Genomic DNA, 20,664 nt, shown 5'->3' with positions numbered 1-20,664 from the left:
AAAAAAGACAGTTGGGTACACATCCACTGACCATACCTGGGACAACTGAGCATCAAAATAAATAATGACTATAATGGCTATAACCCAATGGATAAAATAAGAATCCATGAGTAAACAGTGATAACACATAATTAATAGGGGAGAAGGCAAAGCTCTACTTTATAGTAGAATGCCAATATCCTTGCTTGTTGGAAATACACAATAAAGTATTTAAGGATGATGGGACATCAGACCAGCAGCAAATTACTCTCAAATGGTTCTTGAAGTCCTTGAATTATACTCCAAACTTTTCTGTAAGGTTGTAAATGTTTCCAAAAAACATTAAAAAAAATTTTTTTAAGTTGTATAGGATTGAATGATCTGATCGAATTCTCTCTTTCCACAAGCTCTGTTATTTTTAGTGCATAACTTCGTAGAACGTTAGGTTTTAGAGGAAAACACATATAGTAGAGCAGAAACACTGAAATGTGCTCATGAAAAAATCCTATGGAAAAGGATCACTTGGAGGAAGGTCTTGAAAATTTAACACTAGAATATCTGGGGGCAAAAAGTCAACAAAAGAGCTGGAAAAAGTAAGGATACCAACCAAAGCTGGAATAAAATTAATGAGAGGAGAAAGGAAAGGTAAGAAAATCAGATTTAGTAGATTCAACACCACAGTCAAAGACATTTCAAAGATCCACAAAAAGCAAAACATGGAGAAGTAAATTAGCAAAGAAAGAACAGAAATCTCTCACAAATTAGGAATCTCCAGGCCCACTGAAAACCCATCACAAAGCAGACCTATACCAAGCAAGGCATTTCATCAGGAAAGTTCTAAACTCAATGATAAAACCAAAACTTCCAGAAACAAAGATCAAAAGCAAAGGAGTATCTTGCACTGTTGGTGGGAATGTAAATTGATATAGCCACTATGGAGAGCAGTATGGAGGTTCCTTAAAAAACTAAAAATAGAACTACCATACCATCCAGCAATCCCACTACTGGGCATATACCCTGAGAAAACCATAATTCAAAAAGAGTCATGTACCACAATGTTCATTGCAGCTCTATTTACAATAGCCAGGACATGGAAGTAACCTAAGTGTCCATCGACAGATGAATGGATAAAAATGTGGCACAAATATACAATGGAATCTTACTCAGCCATAAAAAGAAACGAAATTGAGTTATTTGTAGCAAGGTGGATGGATCTAGAGACTGTCATACAGAGTGAAGTCAGTCAGAAAGAGAAAAACAAATACCGTATGCTAACACATATATATGGAATCAAAAAAATGGTTCTGAAGAACCTAGGGGCAGGACAGGAATAAAGACGCAAATGTAGAGAATGGACTTGAGGACACAGGGAGGGGGAAGGGTAAGTTGGGACAAAGTGAGAGAGTGGCATGGACATATATACACTACCAAATGTAAAACAGAGAGCTAGTGGGAAGCAGCCACATAGCACAGGGAGATCAGCTCAGTGCTTTGTGACCACCTAGAGGGGTGGAATAGGGAGGATGGGAGGGAGACGCAAGACGGAGGAGATATGCGGATATACGTATATGTATAGCTGATTCACTTTGTTATAAAGCAGAAACTAACACACCATTATAAAGCAATTATACTCCAATAAAGATGTTAAAAAAAGAAAAAAGCATATGTAACTATTAAAAAAAAAAAAAAAAGGCAAAGGAATAGAACTCAGGAGAGCTTTGGTCTTCACACAAGCAACATTACCAGCTAGACAGCTGAGTAAATTTTCAAGCTAGAATTCAATACCCAAACTACTAATCAAATGTGAAGGTTAAGCATTCAGATTAGCAATGTTTCAGAAACAAAAAACAAAACCACCTCCCACGTACCCTTTCTGAAATAAGTGCAGGAGGGTGTGCTTCAGCAAAATGACAGAGCCCCTCAAGAAAGGCTCAAGACATAGGAGCCAGTGAACAGGGATCCACCATAGGAAAGCTGAAGAAAGAAGTCCCCAAATGGTAGCTGTGTAGCGAACAACAACCAGATGAGAGGAGGCAGAAGAAAAGTTCCAGGACAACAGTGGAGCCGACAGATTATATAATACACACAATAATGGAAAATTATTTTGAGAGGTTACTAGAGAATATGTGGAAAGAATTAGTAATAGGTGTATAGAAAATCAAGAAAATAAAAAGGGGAAATTATTAAACCCTGAAAAAAAAGTTGCCATTAATCCAGCAAACTACTTTTCACACACTCTTGAAAAAACAAATGCTGAATATGAATTTAAGAAAAAACTGGAAGAGGGACTTCCCTGGCAGCCCAGTGGTTAAGACTCCACGCTTCCACTGCAGGGGGGCACGGGTTTGATCCCTGGTCGGGGAACTAAGATCCCACATACCACATGGTGTGGCAAAAAAAAAGAAAAAAGAAAAAATTGGAAGAATGTGGAAGTAAGAGTTAAGTTTTCATTTACACAACAGAAAATCAGTAGGCATCTAAAACTGACAAACAGTTTTATTTACAGATAGTATAGACACAGATAAGAATAAGAGCTATCAATTGAAAGTGGTTGTTTCCCAGGAATAAAAAAGGAACAATGCTATAGATGACACATGACCCAAAACCCAGTCCAGGGGCCAGAAAATTTTTTCTGTAAAGGGTCAGATAGTAAATATTTAAGGCTTTGCAGGCCATATGGTCTCTGCCACAACTGCTGCTGTGCTAAGACAAAAGCAGCTAAGACAGCGTGTACATGAATGAGCATGGCTTATACACCAATAAAACTTCATTTATGGACACCAAAATTTAAATTTCATATAATTTTCATTAAGTCACAAAATATTATTCTTTTGATTTTTTCTTCAGCAATTAGAAAATGTAAAAACCATCCTTAGCTTTTGGGCTGTACCAAAAACAGACAGTGGGTTGGATTTGGCCAGTGAGCTATAGTTTGCCAACTCCTGTTATTTTCCATCTAGGAAGAGAATTTGCTAACATACCCCTTTACTGTCCAACATGTACTTTATCAACATTATTATCATTTAAAAAGAAATTTCTTACCTGGTGGCATAAGTTTCATAAGTATTCTTGCTCCATCTCTAAGAGGGGGCATATTTAGGCTGCTACCCAAGTCTGCAACTTGCCAAAGGAAAGAGATGTATCTGGGATGCAGTGACATTATCTAGAATACAAAATATTTACTTGTAAATTACACCTCCCCAAAAGAAGAGTCCCCAAATAAATGTGTTGATTAATCTCCACAGTTTTGCTTATGTCATTTCTATCCTGAAATGGTCTGCCTACCCCATCATCTCACTTTTAGAAATCCTTCATAATGTAGACTGGATACATTATCCAAGCCACCTCCAGTACTTTGTGTGTGACAGCTTTTTTACTGTTTTGTTAAACTATTCCTCTTGTACATACAAATCAGACTCTGTATAAACAAACGGCTGCCATGCCCACTAACAGTTAAATTCCTAATCCAACTGTTGTAGAGAGCCAATCCTTCTGACACTGGAGTGGCTGGTATTATTGTAGCCATTAAAATTTTTGTGGGGAGGTAAGGAAGGAATCACTTTCTTTAGAAACAAGATATGTTACTGACAATCTAAGAAAGACTGCAGATATTTTCCTACAGAAACAGTTCTGAAGAATTCATTTTTGTGGTACAAATACAAAATACAGTGGTTATTTTGCTCAATAAGCTCAACAGTTATAATTAAGTTGTACAATGGGCTAGTTTTATGTAAATATAACAACACTATATCTATACAAAATGTGGTTTTAAATTTCAACCAAGTTACAATCACCTTTCAAAGGGATCCATTCTGAAGTTGATGGTTAAATGTACAGTTATTTGATATTTTGCCTAATGTAATTGTAAGTTCAAGAAAAAAGAACTATTCTGTATACTTTATTCTTAAATAACCTAGCAAAATGCCTTGCATACAATAGCTCAAAACTATCTACTCACCACCCCGGGCAAACAGCTTTCCACTTCTGGATTGGGACCATCACTGTAATGATTACCATGGTTTCCAGGAGATCCAGTTGAGGAATCAGAAGAACTATCAGGGCTTGAAGGCATATTGGAACTTATTTGTGTAAGCTTGGCTGTAATTAGCTGAAAATGATATACTATGTTAGTACCAAAGACAAGGAAAAATACACAAAACAGAAGTTAGTGACATATCAACAAAAAACAAAAAACTACACACTATATTTTTAGAAATATAATTTATAACTGTTGTCTAACATAACCACTTAAAACAGTTTTGTTTTTAGAAATCTTTTCCTCTACTATATTATAGGTACCATAATGCCTGTCTTATTTAGTGTTACAATTCAAACACCTAATACAGAAAATACAGAGCCTCACACATAACAGATGCTCCATTAACATTTATTGAGTGAAATGTTGACTACAAAAATGAAAGAGTCCCCGGTTTGATTTTCTTGAAAAGTTTGGTAATTATAGATACTTACTGATTTATCCTTTAAGTTTAACTGTCCAATCAACTTTCTATCATCTGCAGGATCTATCAGTTCACCGCCTACAAAGAGCTCAATTTTTGTATGAGCTACATTGGCTTTGATACGATTGAGAATACATCGTCGTACTGAACCGATTGTATCATTTGTATGAGACCATACGTCCAAGTCATCAACCTGTCTGCCCTGGTTTGGAAATCGAACTATAAAAGAAAGGTGTTTACCACGGAAAGCTCTGGGGGAAAAAAAAGGGAAAACATCATCATATTCAGCAGATTTTCAAATCTTCTTGCAAAGAAAATAAAGCTAGCAATTTAAAATTGAATATTTTCTTACTAAACAAGAGAAAGTGAGTTAAAGACACATTATTTTTAGGATCTTGAAAATATTTACTGCTCCTTTTAACTACAAATATTATAAGTAATCTTCAAAACACAACAATCATATTTCACTGTTGTTACTCTTGGACCTATAGTTTACAGGTATCTAGTTACAAGACATTAAAACAGAGACATGAGTAACATTTCATTTATTTTTAATGCTATAAAAGCCCAACTAATATCAAAAGTCATCCCCAAAATGATATTTATGTTGGCATATTATCTTCCTGCAGGTAAGATACAAAAAAATAAAAAACATACTCAAGGAGCAATTTTAATAATTTCATGGTTAAAAAGAGAACTCAAATACTAATGGCTCACATTCTATAAATATCTCTAAATTATACATATTATTTGAGTATACTAAATGGTGAAATCTTAAGAGAAACGTTAATAGACCCGAAGATGAGGGAATTAGGTAACGGAAATTTTAAGAGGTACAAACTTCCAGTTACAAAATAAATGAGTCATGGGATGACAGGTGGTAACTAATCATGGTGATCATTTTGTAATGGAAAAAAATATTCAGGCACTATGTTGTGTACCAGGAACTAACATAGTGTTGTAGGTCAATTATATTTCAAAATCAAACAAACTCACAGAAAAAGAGATCAGATTTGTGATTACCGGGCTTGGGGGCAGGACAGGGGAGGAAGAATTGGATGAAGGCGGTTAAAAGGTACAAACTTCCAGTTATAAGATAACTGAGTACTAGAGATGTAATGCTCAACATGATTAATATAATTAACACTGCTCTATGTTATATATGAAAGCTGTTAAGAGAATAAATCCTGAGTTCTTGTCACAAGGGAAGAGTATTTTTTCCTTTTTCTTTCTTTTGTATTTATATGAGATGATGGATGTTCACTAAACTTATTGTGGTAATCATTTCATGATGTACCAAGTCAAATTATTATAAACTTATAAAGGCTGTATGTCAATTATATCTCAATAAAACTGGAAGAAAAAAAAAGAGAGAAATGTTAGTAGACCATTTAAAAATATTTCTTGCTATACTGGCTATCTGTCAAAGCAGCTTTTAAGAGTTCTCTCCAATTACTCTGCAACCAGACTATGCTATTATTTTTAACAGTGGAAATAAATGGCATCAAAGCACTTCAATGGCAAAATACCCCTGGCAACACTTAACGGGCAACAAAGTCAATGGCAAAACAAACAAACAAACAAACAAAAAAAGACCAACCAGAATAAAAAGAAGAAACTAGAGGGCTTCCCTGGTGGCGCAGTGGTTAAGAATCCGCTTGCCATTGCAGGGAACACGGGTTCGAGCCCTGGTCTGGGAAGATCCCACATGCTGCGGAGCAACTAAGCCCGTGCGCCACAACTACTGAGCCTGTGCTCTAGAGCCCGCGTGCCTAGAGCTCGTGCTCCGCAACAAGAGAAGCCACTGCAATGAGAAGCCCACGCACCGCAACGAAGAGCAGCCCCCGCTCGCCGCAACTAGAGAAAGCCCACGCACAGCAACGAAGACCCAACGCAGCCAAAAAAAAAAAAAAAAAAAAAAGCCATTAAGTTAAAAAAAAAAAAAGAAGAAACTAGATTTAATTGAGAATGCCCTAAACAAAAACAAGCAAAAAACAGATCCTGAAAACAAAACAAAAAAGGTCTACTCTTAAAAAAAAAAAAAAAATTCTATAAGATACAAATACTGTTTTTAAGCAAGACACTAACGTTTTCAAAAAATGAAAAATTTCCTTTCTTCCTGTACATCATCACTTCTTAAAATTAAATGGCTAGGAAAATGTCAAATAATTAAGAAGTAGCACTAGTAGATCAGTTATTCACAAACCTTGACATAGGTAGAATTGTTCTTTCCTCATGATAATCACTGTCACATTCATTTATATACTCCCGTAACACAGTTAGTACTCGAACCATTCGAACAGCTTCCTGTCTTGCACAATTAATACTGTCTTTGTCACCATCCAAAACACACAGTGTGTCATAGGAGGCTTTCAAACGATCAAAGCAAGACTGAATGAAGTCTTCATGGATTACCACCTACAAATAATGGGCCAAATAAAGACAGTTCAAGTTTTATATGTATATAAAGTGTTTCATATATATATATTAATAAAACATTAATCTAATTAAAGATGGCAACAATTTAAAGGTAGATCTCATTTAACCATGATCCTATTTAACGAGAGAATCTATATTGATAATTGATAATAAAATATGTTTGAGAACAGACTTGTGGCTGCCAAGGGGGAGAGAGGGTGGGGGAGGGATGGATTGGGAGTTTGGGATTAGCACATGCAAACTATTATATACAGAATGGATAAAAAAACAAGGTCCTACTGTATAGCACAGGTAACTATATTCAATGTCCTTTGATAAACCATAATGGAAAAGAATATAAACAAAGAATGTATATGTATGTATAACTGAATCACTTAGCTGTGCAGCAGAAATTAACACAACATTGTAAAATCTACTATACATCAATAAAATAGAAACAATAATAATAAACACACACTATGTTTTGTCAAAGGAAGCAAACGTTATTTAAGTTAACAAGTATAAACTAGATACATAAAAAATGAACTTCAGGATTAGGTGTCAGAATGGAAAGAAATTCGGCCGAAATCTCCTACCATAACTATACTCAAAATAATCACTTCAAGATAATTATATCAAGATGAGACTCATTTAGACAGCATTTTGTAGGAGAGAAATGTGGACTAAATATTTTAGGTATGTTTTTATAATACGAATTGAAACAAAAACAATTTCTAGTTAATCTTGAAGTAAAGAAAAAAATTCTTATTAGCAAGAGTTTTTCAATCAGAATTCAAATTTGTGGAAGTTTTAATACATGTCAATCCTCACCTGATTGACCTGTAGCCTTGGACCAAGGTTCGTGTATATCTCTTTAAGGAGATCTATAGCTCTGCTGGCAATATCATCATTACTCTGAATCACCACCTAGGTTCAAAAAGATTCAAGTGTAAATACCTTTCAAGAAATATTTTAGTTGGGCATTTCCATTCAAACCATACCTTCAGTTATTTTTAATACAGCATTCAATAATTTAAAAGGGAATATCGACTTTGATAATCAAGTAAAATTAAAGTGAGAAAACAGACCAAAAATATAACAAATGCAAAACTCAAGTCTTTGAATAAATCAAGTTAAGAAAGAAAGACACATTTTACTAAGAATAAAATATGCTGTCATTAGTATTATTTAACCCTGCAATTCAACACCCTGGTAACCAAGCAGTGAGATATTAAGGAAGGAATTCAAATTAGTTAAAGGAAACAAAGATTATATGAAATACAGCTTACCATAAAAGGTTACCCACCCCTACCCCATTTGTATAGATCTTCATCACTCATCTAATCATATCAGTGGTTTTCAAACTATGTATAGAACTCTAGGAGTGATGACGAGTTTTAGGGATGAACCCTATAAATAGGCTTGGGAGGGGGAAGGGAGTGAAGCATAGGGAGACTGAGTCACAAGAAAAAATCACGCTTTCCTTTCTCACTTCAACTAGTTGTACATTTTGGAGTATTATCTAAATTTTGACTTTTAAAAAGGGTCTCTGCTGTTTAAAAATCTTGAAAACCATGCACCTAAAGTCTGAATAATCAAATACCAAAGTAAACAACTTGGTCTGTCTGCAGAAAAACATTTCAGATCCAGAAAACAATATAAACTGCTGTGAACAGATCAGATTTTTAAAGACAGGAATAATATATTAATACTATATTACAAAAACATGGATGGAACTTGAGGGCATTAATGCTAAGTGCTAATAAGTCAGAGAGAGAGAGACAAATACTGTGTGATCTCACTTATATGTGGAATCTAAAGAAATAAAAAACACAAACAAAAAATTGAACTCATAGATACAGAGAACAGATTAATGGTTGCCAAATGGTGAACAGGTTCAAAAGGTACAAACTTCCAGTTATAAAATAAATAAGTCCTGGGGATGTAATGCAGAGCACAGTGACTACAGGTAATAATACTGTACTGCATATTTGAAAGAGTGAATGGTAAGAGAGTAAATTTTTTTTTTGGCCGAGCCACACAGCTTTCGGGACCTTAGTTCCCCAACCAGGGATTGAACCCGGGCCACAGCAGTGAAAGCACCGAGTCCTAACCACTGGACCACCAGGGAATTCTCGAGTAAATCTTAAAAGTTCTCATTACAAGAAAAAAAAATGTTAACTGTGTAGTGATAGATGTTAACTAGACTTATTGTGATCATTTTGCAGTACGTACACATCAAATCATTATGCTGTATACCTGAAACTAATGTAGTGTTGTATGTCAATTATATCTCAACTAAAAAAAAAAAAAAAAAATATATATATATATATATATATATATACACACTATAAAGGTGCAAAGGTGGAAAAATTAGCTTTAAGTAGATAATATTTTACTCAGGTATCTAAAAATATCACAAGTTAAACAGTGCTGATAAAGTATACATTCATAATCCTTTCTAAATAAAGTCTTTTTTTCTGCCCTCTATTTTAGCATTAAATGGATAAGCTAAAATTAATGTTGAAGAAGAAACAGAGGTCTACATTAAACTAAAAAAGGGAAGAAAATAACTTTCATGGAGGGGCATGAAAGATCTGTATGGTTAGTGCATTTACTTCTAAACAGATCTGGGACAGACAGATTCTAAGCCAAGACAAAAGGAACATCAGTGGCAGAAGGAGGGGGAGGTGGAGGGAGGGAGAAAAGTAAGATAAAGATGAACTATCACTACCTCCTGTGACAAGCATCAGAGCAGCATACATACATATAATTCATTTGTACAAATGTGATTTCTTACCTATTTGAAAAACATCAGATACACTGCTTACAAAGTTCCTACTTTTCACTTACCCTCCAAAGGTAGTCTAATCCTATTAACTCCAAATCATCCATCATATATGCTCTCCTTTTTGCTACTAGTTTTCCTTCTCGACAATTCACAGCTTTGAAGAATCGCTCAAAACATTTCATTCCATTTTCAGTCAGTAGAGAAGGATCAAGCTGAAGTACATTGCTTTCAAAGAAGTCCTTATTAATATCAGGATCCAAGTCTGGTTCATCGCCCATCAGCTTGGAATACCACTTAAAACAGGCTTCACGATCACAAAGGTAAACTGCGTTCTCTGCTAAGCATTTCCATATTTGCTTTGCCTGAGGAGCGCAGAGCCACAGTTGGCCATCCTTCAATAAAAATCTTGAAAGACATAAAAAATTAGCAATTAGATCTATATAATTTTTTATCCTGAAAGGCAATCTGTCTCTATATATGGGAAATAATCCATTTATCACAATTATATTTTAACTACAGGTAAAAAGATGTCAATTTTTTATCAACATCTTAAAATAACTTATTTCTTAATTTTTATCTATTACTAAAAAATACTAGATATTAATTCATTCAACAAGCACATATTAAGCACCTACAATGTGCCAGGAACTCTGCTACATCACTGGACCTAAACTGAAAAAAAGATTTGTTCCCTGTACACGTGAAACACTGTAAATCAACTATACTTCAATAAAAATAAAATAAAATAAAAGGATACACATTGGGAGAAAAAAAAGATTTGTTCCCTGAACTTGAACAGTTTCATCTTTGAAACCAGCCATTTTGAAAGTATGTTTACTAGGTTACCTGAGTTTTAGCATTGTGCTTATATGGTATCATTGGAGAAAGAGGTATTCTATTATGTGACTTTATAGATAACCAACTCATCAACGCTGAAGAGTTAAAATTGCTTAAATTTTAATATTTGATGATGATCTAATATTCATCACTCAGTACTTGGCCACATTGAACAGAATAACCGACATATTTTAAACTTTTTAATGTCAAAACTCAACAGGATGCTTATTAATTATTCAGTGGCATTCTCGAGGGTCTTTTTAGTTTTGGGACTATAGGTTTAGTTCAAGTGAATTCTGTTTCAACTAGTTTCTTCTGTTAGCTTCCTTTTTCTTTTAGCATTCATCCACCCACCCTGTCGGCCATATCTCTGAATGACAAGAGAATGAACATCTCGTTTTATTCTGAGGAACTTAACACAATCTTTAGCTAATGTAATGGTGGCTCCATTCCCAATTACATAGTAAGGTGAGTGTATTTAAGGTGAGTGTATTTAAGGTGAATGTATTTAAGGTGAGTGTATTTAAGGTGAGTGTATTTAAGGTGAATGTATTTAAGGTGAATGTATTTAAGGTTCCCTCTTCATTTCAAAGCATTTTGAGTTATCAATTCTAGTGTCTTTGATATTTTCATAGTATTGCTGAGCTTAAAGAGGGCTTCTAGCACCTGTCCTACCTAACCCTGTCACCTCTAATTTACAGATAGGAAACTGAGGTCCAATATGATAAAATACAGTTGTTTTCAGTTTTGAGTTGTGTTTTGGTTTGGTTTGGTTTGGTTTTTAAAAACAGCAGCAGAAAACTTTCTTCAAGCAAAAATTCCATTTGGAAGGCCAATGTATAAAAATAAAAGCAGAGCTGTTTCAATTGTTGGGAAGAGGAGGAAAGAAGTGAGAAATGGGGATAAAACCTCTACTGCTCGTCCAGAAATCTTGGAGGAAGCTCCTCAGAAGCCCTAAGGCTCCAAGGTAGGTTTGAAAAATCACTGGTCTAATAGAAAAAGCACAGACTTAAGTCAGATACACCTAGTTGAGTAGTGCAGCACTATGATATACTGGCTGTGTGATTTCAAACAAGCTAGTTTAAGCCATGCGAATCTCAGTTTTCTTATTAATCAAACTGGGATAATACCTGCCTCCCTGCACTGCTATGAGGATTAAATGTAAAGCATTTAACACAGGTCAAATACAGAGTGAGTAAAGTTCGGTTCCCGTCCCTTGAGAGAATTGCTGTAGGTCATATAGATAGGTACTAATAGAGCAAGGACTAAAAACAAGTCCTCTGATCCCAAACTTTAATTTAGCAAAAGAGCTGATAACCACTCTTCTGTTCTAGGCAATCTAAAAGATACAACACACACCAATCAATAACAATGGCTCACTACGGCAGTGATTCTCAATCTGGGGAGGAAGGTCCTTCCATCCAGATGGTTGAAAAACAAAACACACACAAAACCACTTCACTTTAAACAAATGCCAAATTTCTTAAAATCTGGTGTCTAGAGTTTTCCCTCAAATTAAAATCTTAATGTAACTACTTATGTCAGTGTTTCCAAGTAAGCACATAATTCAATAAACGTAAGCCTATAATTAATGTAGCCCAGGAGAAAATTCCCCAGTGTATCAAAATAATAAATGCAATAGATTTTCTGAGGCACTCATAATCTGGGCATTTCCCTCAGCATGCTTATGATCCGAATAAGCTCTTCTGCTATATGATGTGGTTTCTGAATTCACAAGAAACCTCTCATCATGAAAAATTTTAACAATTTCAAATCTACAAGTGTATAATCATTAAAAGCTAAACATCAATGAGTAAATCAAGCCTTGGACTACATTTAACTTTGGCTTAAGGGAATAAACCTCTTTTCCTCATCCCTATCAGAATAATGTTATTAACCCATGACCCCAGACTGCCTTTGTCAGCCACTGTTAGGATAAACGAGGCACCAAAGAACTCAAATCACTCTTTTGGGGTGCTGGTCCAACAGCCTTTTCTCCCCATTTCCTTAGTGTCTATGATATCATTAAGGTCAATATAGTTCTCTAGCTGCTTCTGTCAAAATATGGAAATCTCTTCTTTAAAAATAAATATAAACAAATACGAAGACCAGAATTCTATACAAAAGGTTTAAATGTGTTCTCTTCAAATACTGCAAAGAAGAAAAGTTAAAACTCAACCAATAATTTAAAAATATTTAATAATGAACACATAGGGAAATGTCCTGTGACTTTCATGTAATGATTTCCACATGGGGAAATAAAATGTGGCAAGAGCCACCTAACAAAGACCTAGTCATATAGCATATCAACTTGGTATTCTGTATCTGTCTTAAAAAGAGCAACACTAATTGTTTAAAACAAACCTAAGGAAGTTAAGCCGTTCTTGAACTTCTTGAACATGACTATATCTACTTCCCAGCCTCACAGTTTGTGGGTCATAGTCTTCATGGTCTGCAAATTAAGAAAAATCTTGCATTATACACATGGTTATCCATATCATTGCTGACTTTAATCAAAGGAAGATAAGTCAGTTAAAAAGTCGTTAATCCTTTATCACTAAAAGGCAACATGAAATTTACCAATTACTGGTAGTTTCTACCCATCTCCTTTTTTCCCAACCAAAATAACCTTTCCTTTCACATAACCAAAAGAAAATAGTCTGTTAAATGTGCTGTCAAAAATAATTCTTCATACAACCCCTTTGCCCAATTTTCATACATAATGAAGTAATTTCTGATTACAGCCTAAGACTGACCTGAGTGGTCTATGTTATAAAAAATTATATTGCTAACCTCTATCTAGGAAGTTAGTTAACGCAAGATGCTACTCTACATAATGAAGTTATCATACCATAATCACCACCAGCATGTTATGAAAGCCTTGAACATTCTCAGATAAATTTAAGAAAACCTACCCTCTATCACGGCACGACGATGGGTATATATTGGTCACTAGGCCTAGCTTAATTTGGAAATTCCTTAAAAAAATTTTAATAAAATAAAGCTAGTAAACCCTTTGGTTTTACTTTCATTAGAGTATACCCTACAATGGAAGAAAAAAGTCTCAGTGTTGGCAATGAAAGACCAGAGCAAAAAAAACCTTTAAAAGCACCTCCGGTCCTAAAAACACATTGGACAGTGTTTTTTTGTTTTTATTTTATTGGAAAAAGCCATATATGATCTGGAAATGGTCAAGTTAATTTGTGGCTTAGAGCAGAAGAAAGCTGAAGTAAATGTTCTGAACAAGTGCTTTCAACTGCTTGGGAATCAGTGACATTTCTTCCAGAAAGTTGAGGCAAGTTATGCAGGAATAAGAAATTATGTAATTTTTTTTTTTTTTTTAGAAATTGTATAATTTAATTAGCATTAATTATTGGTATTTTCATACCCTGGATCTTATGGTATGTGTATGCTAGTGCCAAAGAATTCTGATTGTGAGAGACCCTTTAGACATAGTAATGGTAATCAACGTCTTCATTTTTTTTTAAAATTTATTTATTTTTGGCTGCATTGGGTCTTCGTTGCTGCACGCGGGCTTTCTCTAGTTGCGGCGAGCGGGGGCTACTCTTCATTACGGTGCGCGGGCCTCTCACTATCGCGGCCTCTCTTGTTGCGGAGCACAGGCTCCAGACGCGCAGGCTCAGTAGTTGTGGCTCACGGGCTTAGCTGCTCCGTGGCATGTGGGATCTTCCCAGACCAGGGCTCAAACCCGCGTCCCCTGCATTGGCAGGCGGATTCTTAAGCACTGTGCCACCAGGGAAATCCAGGAGCGCAGAGTCTTAACCACTGGACCACCAGGGAAGTTCCTGTATATTGATCTTAATTCCTGCAATCTACGGGAACTCATTTATTAGTTTTAATAGATTTTAACAGATTCTTTAGAATTTTCTGTATATGAGATGGTGTTATCTATTAGACATAATTTACAATTTCTTTTCCAATCTGGATGCTTTTTATTTCTTTTTCATGTCTAGTTGATCTCGCTAGCATCTCCAGTAGAATGTTAAATAGAAGGGACTAGAGTGGACATCCTTGTCTCATTCCTAATCCTAAGAGAAAAGCAGTCAGTCTTTCACCATTAAGTATGATGTTAGCTGTAGGTTTTTTGAGATGCCCTTTATCAGGTTGAGGAAACTTCCTTCTATTCCTGGTTTGTTGAATGTTTTTATAATGAAAGGTGTTGGATTTTGTCAAATGCTTTTTCTGCATCTACTGAGATGATCTCATAGTTTTGGCCCTTTATTCTATTAATATGGTATATTACAATTGACTTGGGGTGTCAAATCAACATTGTGTTACAGGGATACATTCCATTTGGCCCTGGTGCATAATCCTTTTTATATGCTGCTGGATTCTGTTTGCTTGTTTTTTTGATAACTTTTGACTATATCACAAGGTATACTGATCTGCAATTTTCTTTTGATGTCTTTGTATTATTTTGGTAGCAGGATAATAATGGCTTCATACTATGAGCCTGGAAGTATTCCTCTTTTTGAAAGAATATGTGAAGGACTGGTGTTAATTCTTCTTTAAATATTCAGTAAATTCACTAATTCACTAATGAAATTCACTAATGACCTGGTTCTGGGCTTTTCTTTGTGGGAAGTTTTTTGATTACTAATTCAATCTTTTTACTTGTTATACATCTGTTCAAATTTTCAATTGATTCTTGAGTCAGTTTCAGTAATCTGGCATTCTCTTATTTTTTAAATTTTTGTTAAGGTTAGTGGTGATGGCCTCTCCTTTTTGACTTTCACAACTGAGCCTAACTAAAGGTTTGTAAATTTTGCTGATCTTTTCAAAGAACCAACTTTCAGTTTCATTGATTTTCTCTTCTCTATTTCACTTATTTCTGCTCTAATCTTTATTAATTCCTTTTTGTTTTCAGGTTAGTTTTCTCTATTCTACTTTTTGAAGGTGAAATGTTACTGATTTGCTATCTTTCTTCTTTAATACAGGAATTCTGCAGTATAAATTTCCTCTAAGCACTGATTTAGGAACACTCCATAAGTTTTGACATTTTATGTTCTTTTTCATTCATCTCAGCATATTCTCATTTCACTTGGCATTTCATCTTTGACCCACTGGTTAGTAAAGAATGTATACTTTCCATACACCTGTGAAATTCCCAAATTTACTCTTTAATTTATAATTTAATTCCACTGCGTACAAAAAACCTACTTGTATAATTTCAATGCTTTTAAAGTTAATAAGGCTTGCTTATAGCCTGGAGTATGGTCTGTCCTGGAGGATATTCTGTGTATACGTGAGAAGAACGTACATTCTGCTGTTTTCGGGTGGAGTATTCTACAGATATCTTTTAGGTATAGTTTATGGGTTTATAGTGTTCAGGTCTTCTATTCCGCTCCCCCCCCCCGCCCCCCGTGGCTTTGAATTACTGTCTGCTGTCAGTTGCTTTCAGCCTAATTACTTCCTTTAGTATTTCTCCAAAGGCAAGTTGGCTAGCAACAAATTATCGCAGCGTTTGAGAATGTCTTTACTTTGCCTTCATTTCTGAAAGACAGTTTTGATGAATGTAAGGTTCTTAGTTGTCAGGTCCCTCCCCTGCCCCTGGCACTTTGAATAGGTTGTCCTACTGTCTTCTGGCCTCCAATGTTCTGATAAATCAGTTGTTAATTTTATTGGGGTTTCCTTGTATATGAGGAGGTAATTGAAAGTGGCAGTCCTCAGAAGACAGAATGCAAAAATGTGATCTACAATAAAGACAAGTCCTCCAACTCTATCCAGAAACCAGGAAAAATGGTAAATAAAACTTTTATAAGTGTTCAAGTCAGTACAAAGTCTATCCTACCAATAAGGTAAACCTTAATTGAAAACTGAGAGATGGTTTTATACTGTGTTGTATGCATATAAAAAACTTTTAAAAAATGACTTGGTAAGCACCAATGCTTGAAGGCAATAAGAACACATGAGTAAATACTGAAGATAATTTTAGTAAGTTCATTACTTTATCTAAATAATGTTAAAACAGGAGGCAGAATCAGCTGACCATGCTACTGAGGAAATGTCGTCACCCCTCCTGCCAAAGCTTAAGATACTAGTACAGATGAAACATGGGCACGACAAATAATACTGGTGAAATACTTATCAGAAATTGAGAATATCAGTAAACTAGAAGCCTGATGTTATCCTGCTGCATAATGTCTCATACCTAATGGGATCCATGCAACATTTTATTATATAGAGGCTAAAACATAATTTATTTTTGAATTGCAAATTTAGAAACTGGTGGTTGATCGATTTCCAAATGGTGTGAAAAGTTTGTTTTAACAGGAGAATTTTACTAGCTTTAAAAATTACTTTCTCCCCATATTTAAGTATCTGGAGACTGATCAGTATTAATCAGAAGATTACTACAATAGAGGAAGAAAAGGTATCAAAGTTAGTTAGGACGAACAGAAGGTATGGTGTCAATAGAGTCAGGGGACCATATCAGTAGCAACAAGAATTCAAGGGCTTACTATGTACCAGGCATTATTCTAGCATAAATAACTTGTTCAAGGTCATACACCTAATATGTTAGGTCATGTTTCAAAATCTAGGCAATCTTACTATGCAGATTCACATCGCTTACTTTGTGAAGATACAGACAATATAAGAAGGGGAAACTGAAGCCTGAAGACATTCAGTCCATGAAATTGAGATGAAGCAATGACTAATGTAGAATTTGACTACAAAGGAAAAGAAAACCCTAGTGAGGCTGAACTGTACGTGTATCATCTCCTGATAGCCTCGAGAGCAGGATTCTCAACCTCTGACAATGAAATTAAATGAAATACCACATGCAAATAAATTAAGTGAAGATTAGCAATGCAACACATGTGGTTTATATTAAGGCTTCATTTGGGGGGAAGGCCTGCATTGGCATCTGTGAGGGCTTTGCACCATCAAGAAGAGGTGACATCATAACAGAATGTGAGTTACATTAAACTGAGCCGAGATGTTTGAATGCTTGGGAGTACTACATGCAAACCTCTTTTGCCTCTCTCAGATTTTGTTTGCATTTGGTATATAACATAAATCATATGGTTGCATGCCTATGTTGTCCTGATTATTCTATCATGCTACTTAGATGAACTTAGGACTGAAATGATAAAAGATTATTGCCTGGTGCCTATCAGTTGCCTGATGCTTAAACTGGCTATGCAATCTATTAACTAGGAGGACTCAGCTGGCCCAGAGTGGTAAATGGAAGAACAGAGTCAACAAAATCAGTTCAGGTATCTTGAGAGCTGCTTAGTTTTTCAATTATGTTTATCTGAGTTTTATATGGGAATGTATGTATGTACCTTAAGTGTTAAGCAAAAACCTTGTGATTTATAAGCACCTTGGTTGGAATTTTATTCAACAATGCCAAGAATCTACTCTAACTCTTCAAATAATGAGTATTAGAAATATCCTCATTTTTAATATATATATTGGCTTCTGCAGACTCTACTATAACATGTTAAAGGAGTGGTATGTTCAAGTAACCATTATGTTCAATTCTATCTCTGTGGTAATATAAAGTTTTCTTTCTATGGCAATGTGAAGAAACTTAAACCTACAAGATAGTTCTGGGGTTTATTTTGGGGCCTATGAGTTTGGCATAAGACAGAGGAATACGTACTAAGAACCCATCTGTACCCTAGCACACAGACTCAGACACAACTGTCAGAGGGCAAAAGCACATTGAAACAGAGCTCCACATATGGCAGGCGCTTAAAAACGGACTGTTAACACCACAGAAATCTTTACCTTAACATGTTAAAACAAATTCACACTTTGAAACCAATGTAAACATGTGGATTCTAGTAGCCTAGGATCTCTTTCTTATAAACTTTTAATTCATAAAGTCTGAAGAACTTATGAAACATGGACTTAGGATTACAAAAGAACTATAGTATTTGCAAGAACAGACTTAGACAAAAGGTTTCTTGAAAAGATAAGGGTGGTGGTAGTAAGGAAACAAAGGATGAAAATGAGTCAGGTACATACCTAGGAAGGTAACAACCAATTGTAGTATAGGCAGGCAGAGGTCCCAGGCAGGGAAGAAAAAGAAATCAATTTAACAAGGAGAGTGGGTAAGGCAAGCACTTAGTAAAGAGCCTTGAAATGCTGGCCTGGAGTTTAGAATGTGTAAGATTTGGGAGTAAAAGTGGATCACAGGTTCATAAAGGAACACAGTTCATAAAATCAACTACCTCGCATCTTTAAAAATACATTTGTTGTCACTTCTAAGGTGACTGATAAAAAAAAAAATGCTGGTAAGGGAAACTGCTGTTATTTTTCATAGTTCATGTTAGCTTACAATACATACCTCTAGCATATAGTCTCATGCTTTCCATATAAGTTGCAAGGTTTTCTGCTACCAAAGTAACTAGGGCATGATTGTGCTGAAGTTGATTGATTAAGTCATGGCGATAGAATACATGGGGACTTCGCTGAGTTTGACTGAAACGAGAAGAACTTAACAATATAATTAGGCAATTAAACTCTGTTGTAATCGAAAGAGCTTATACAATCTAAATTCTGAGATACTAATTTAAACACTTAAAATGGTTTCCTTCACAACAGAATTAACTTTGGGCCATTTATTTTCTTTAATGACAATATTAAGCTATTTAAAAGAAAATAATCAATACCTCAAAAACAAGACATTAATTCCACTATTCTTACTTCATACAAAAACTATGCATTAATATTCTCCAATTTCACACTATGGGAAAATCAATGACTGATTTCTTCTGCCATACTACAGTAGTACCAAAGCACTTACAAGTTTACATGATTATTTCCAGAATTATAAAATAGAAACATTTCTTGTAACATTAGCACCACAAAGATTATGTTGTAAATGTAGTGGAGAATTTAATCAAAGAAAGTGCTTTCGTTAAAATTTTATTTATTAGGCATTCAAAGTACAGAATTATCTCTTATTTCCATCAAGTATGCCAGATAATTTCAGTGGCATGTGTTGTATCTATTAATCTCATTCCTCACTGCATTTTATCCTTCCTGCTTTGTTTCCCTTTTTGCCTGTACCTACCCTAATCCGTATTATATATTTCTTACAGACATTATATTTCCGTAATTGGTTTACTTTGCAATGTTTTAACATTTTATTAACTTTGAAATGTCATACTACAGAAGTTTTCACAGTAAAATAAACCTATTGGCTTTTTAAATAGTTTTTAAAGTTAATTTCAAACATTAGATTTCAGGTATGTTCAAATGATGAAAGATGACAGGTATAGTTTAAAAATACTTTTTTCTGATTTATTTTAGCTAAATTTCTGTTAAATAGCCGACTTCAAATATCTTACATGCCAAACTTCAGTTACTGGAATAATTTGTTCTTGTACTTTCTGGTTGTAAGAGTTGGAACAGATAACATGAAAGCAATATTATCATCTTTATTCTGATACTTATCACTAAACTGTGTCTGACTTCCTCATCAATAAAAGAGGTGGATATGATAAAGGAATCCTCTTTTGTTCAAATTTAATCCATGTGTAAGCGTCCTGTCACCCCACTGTAATTTTCTTTTTTAAAACTTGCTTTCACCAACTGACAATGCCGTTTCTTTTCAATAAAATACATAAATAAAAATATTGAAATTTTCTGTTAAAAGCCTTACCTCAAATTTTGAGGTGCTTCGCCAAACAAACTACAAATTTCTCTAATTTGTTTCAGTGCAGGAATTACCCATTTGTCATTTGTACGAAGTTCTTCTATAAAGCGATCTATCCACTGTATCTTCTGTGTGTCACGGTCCTTAAAAAACAATTTCAATGTTTTATATAGGTCAATACTCAGGAGAATTCCACCTTCAAATTAGTTTGAGAATTACAAAATAGAGCTTTTCTTATAAGATTAGCATCATACACATTATGCTGTAACTGCAGTGAAGAATTTAATAATAATAAAAAGCTGCTTTTAAGTACATTTTTATTCCACATATACTACCAAAACTCCCAAAAGTAAAACACTATTATAAAAACTCAACATGACACAGATTCAGACATATCTACAGAAAGGTATTAAGCACACTGAAAAGTTTGATTTTAAAAGTTGCCAGGAGGTAGACATTTAGCTTTACCCAATGTATTAAGAGATTCTACCACATAATAAAATCCAGCAGTAACATGTAACTCCGATTGTTACTCTGTATGGGTT

At 34.8% G+C, this 20,664-nt stretch overlaps 1 protein-coding gene across 4 annotated transcripts in view; it reads right to left on the bottom strand.

Annotated features, from left to right (window-relative positions):
* USP9X (ubiquitin specific peptidase 9 X-linked) overlaps nt 1–20,664 on the bottom strand; it is a 124,890-nt gene that overhangs the window by 49,391 nt on the left and 54,835 nt on the right. For 3 of the 4 annotated variants that reach the window (XM_057537590.1, XM_057537591.1, XM_057537589.1), the window contains 9 exons: nt 20,126–20,262; nt 18,806–18,954; nt 12,850–12,937; nt 9,711–10,053; nt 7,689–7,784; nt 6,646–6,857; nt 4,450–4,690; nt 3,938–4,087; nt 3,022–3,142 (listed from right to left, as the gene is read on the bottom strand). In XM_057537590.1, coding sequence (XP_057393573.1) covers nt 3,022–3,142; nt 3,938–4,087; nt 4,450–4,690; nt 6,646–6,857; nt 7,689–7,784; nt 9,711–10,053; nt 12,850–12,937; nt 18,806–18,954; nt 20,126–20,262 — 1,537 coding nt within the window. The remainder of the gene's footprint in view (nt 1–3,021; nt 3,143–3,937; nt 4,088–4,449; nt 4,691–6,645; nt 6,858–7,688; nt 7,785–9,710; nt 10,054–12,849; nt 12,938–18,805; nt 18,955–20,125; nt 20,263–20,664) is intronic. The other variant, XM_057537592.1, reaches the window with a different exon arrangement.

Source organism: Balaenoptera acutorostrata, chromosome X (assembly GCF_949987535.1).
Source record: "Balaenoptera acutorostrata chromosome X, mBalAcu1.1, whole genome shotgun sequence".
NCBI classification, from domain to species: domain Eukaryota; kingdom Metazoa; phylum Chordata; class Mammalia; order Artiodactyla; family Balaenopteridae; genus Balaenoptera; species Balaenoptera acutorostrata.
This window is presented reverse-complemented; position numbering and strand designations above follow the sequence as displayed.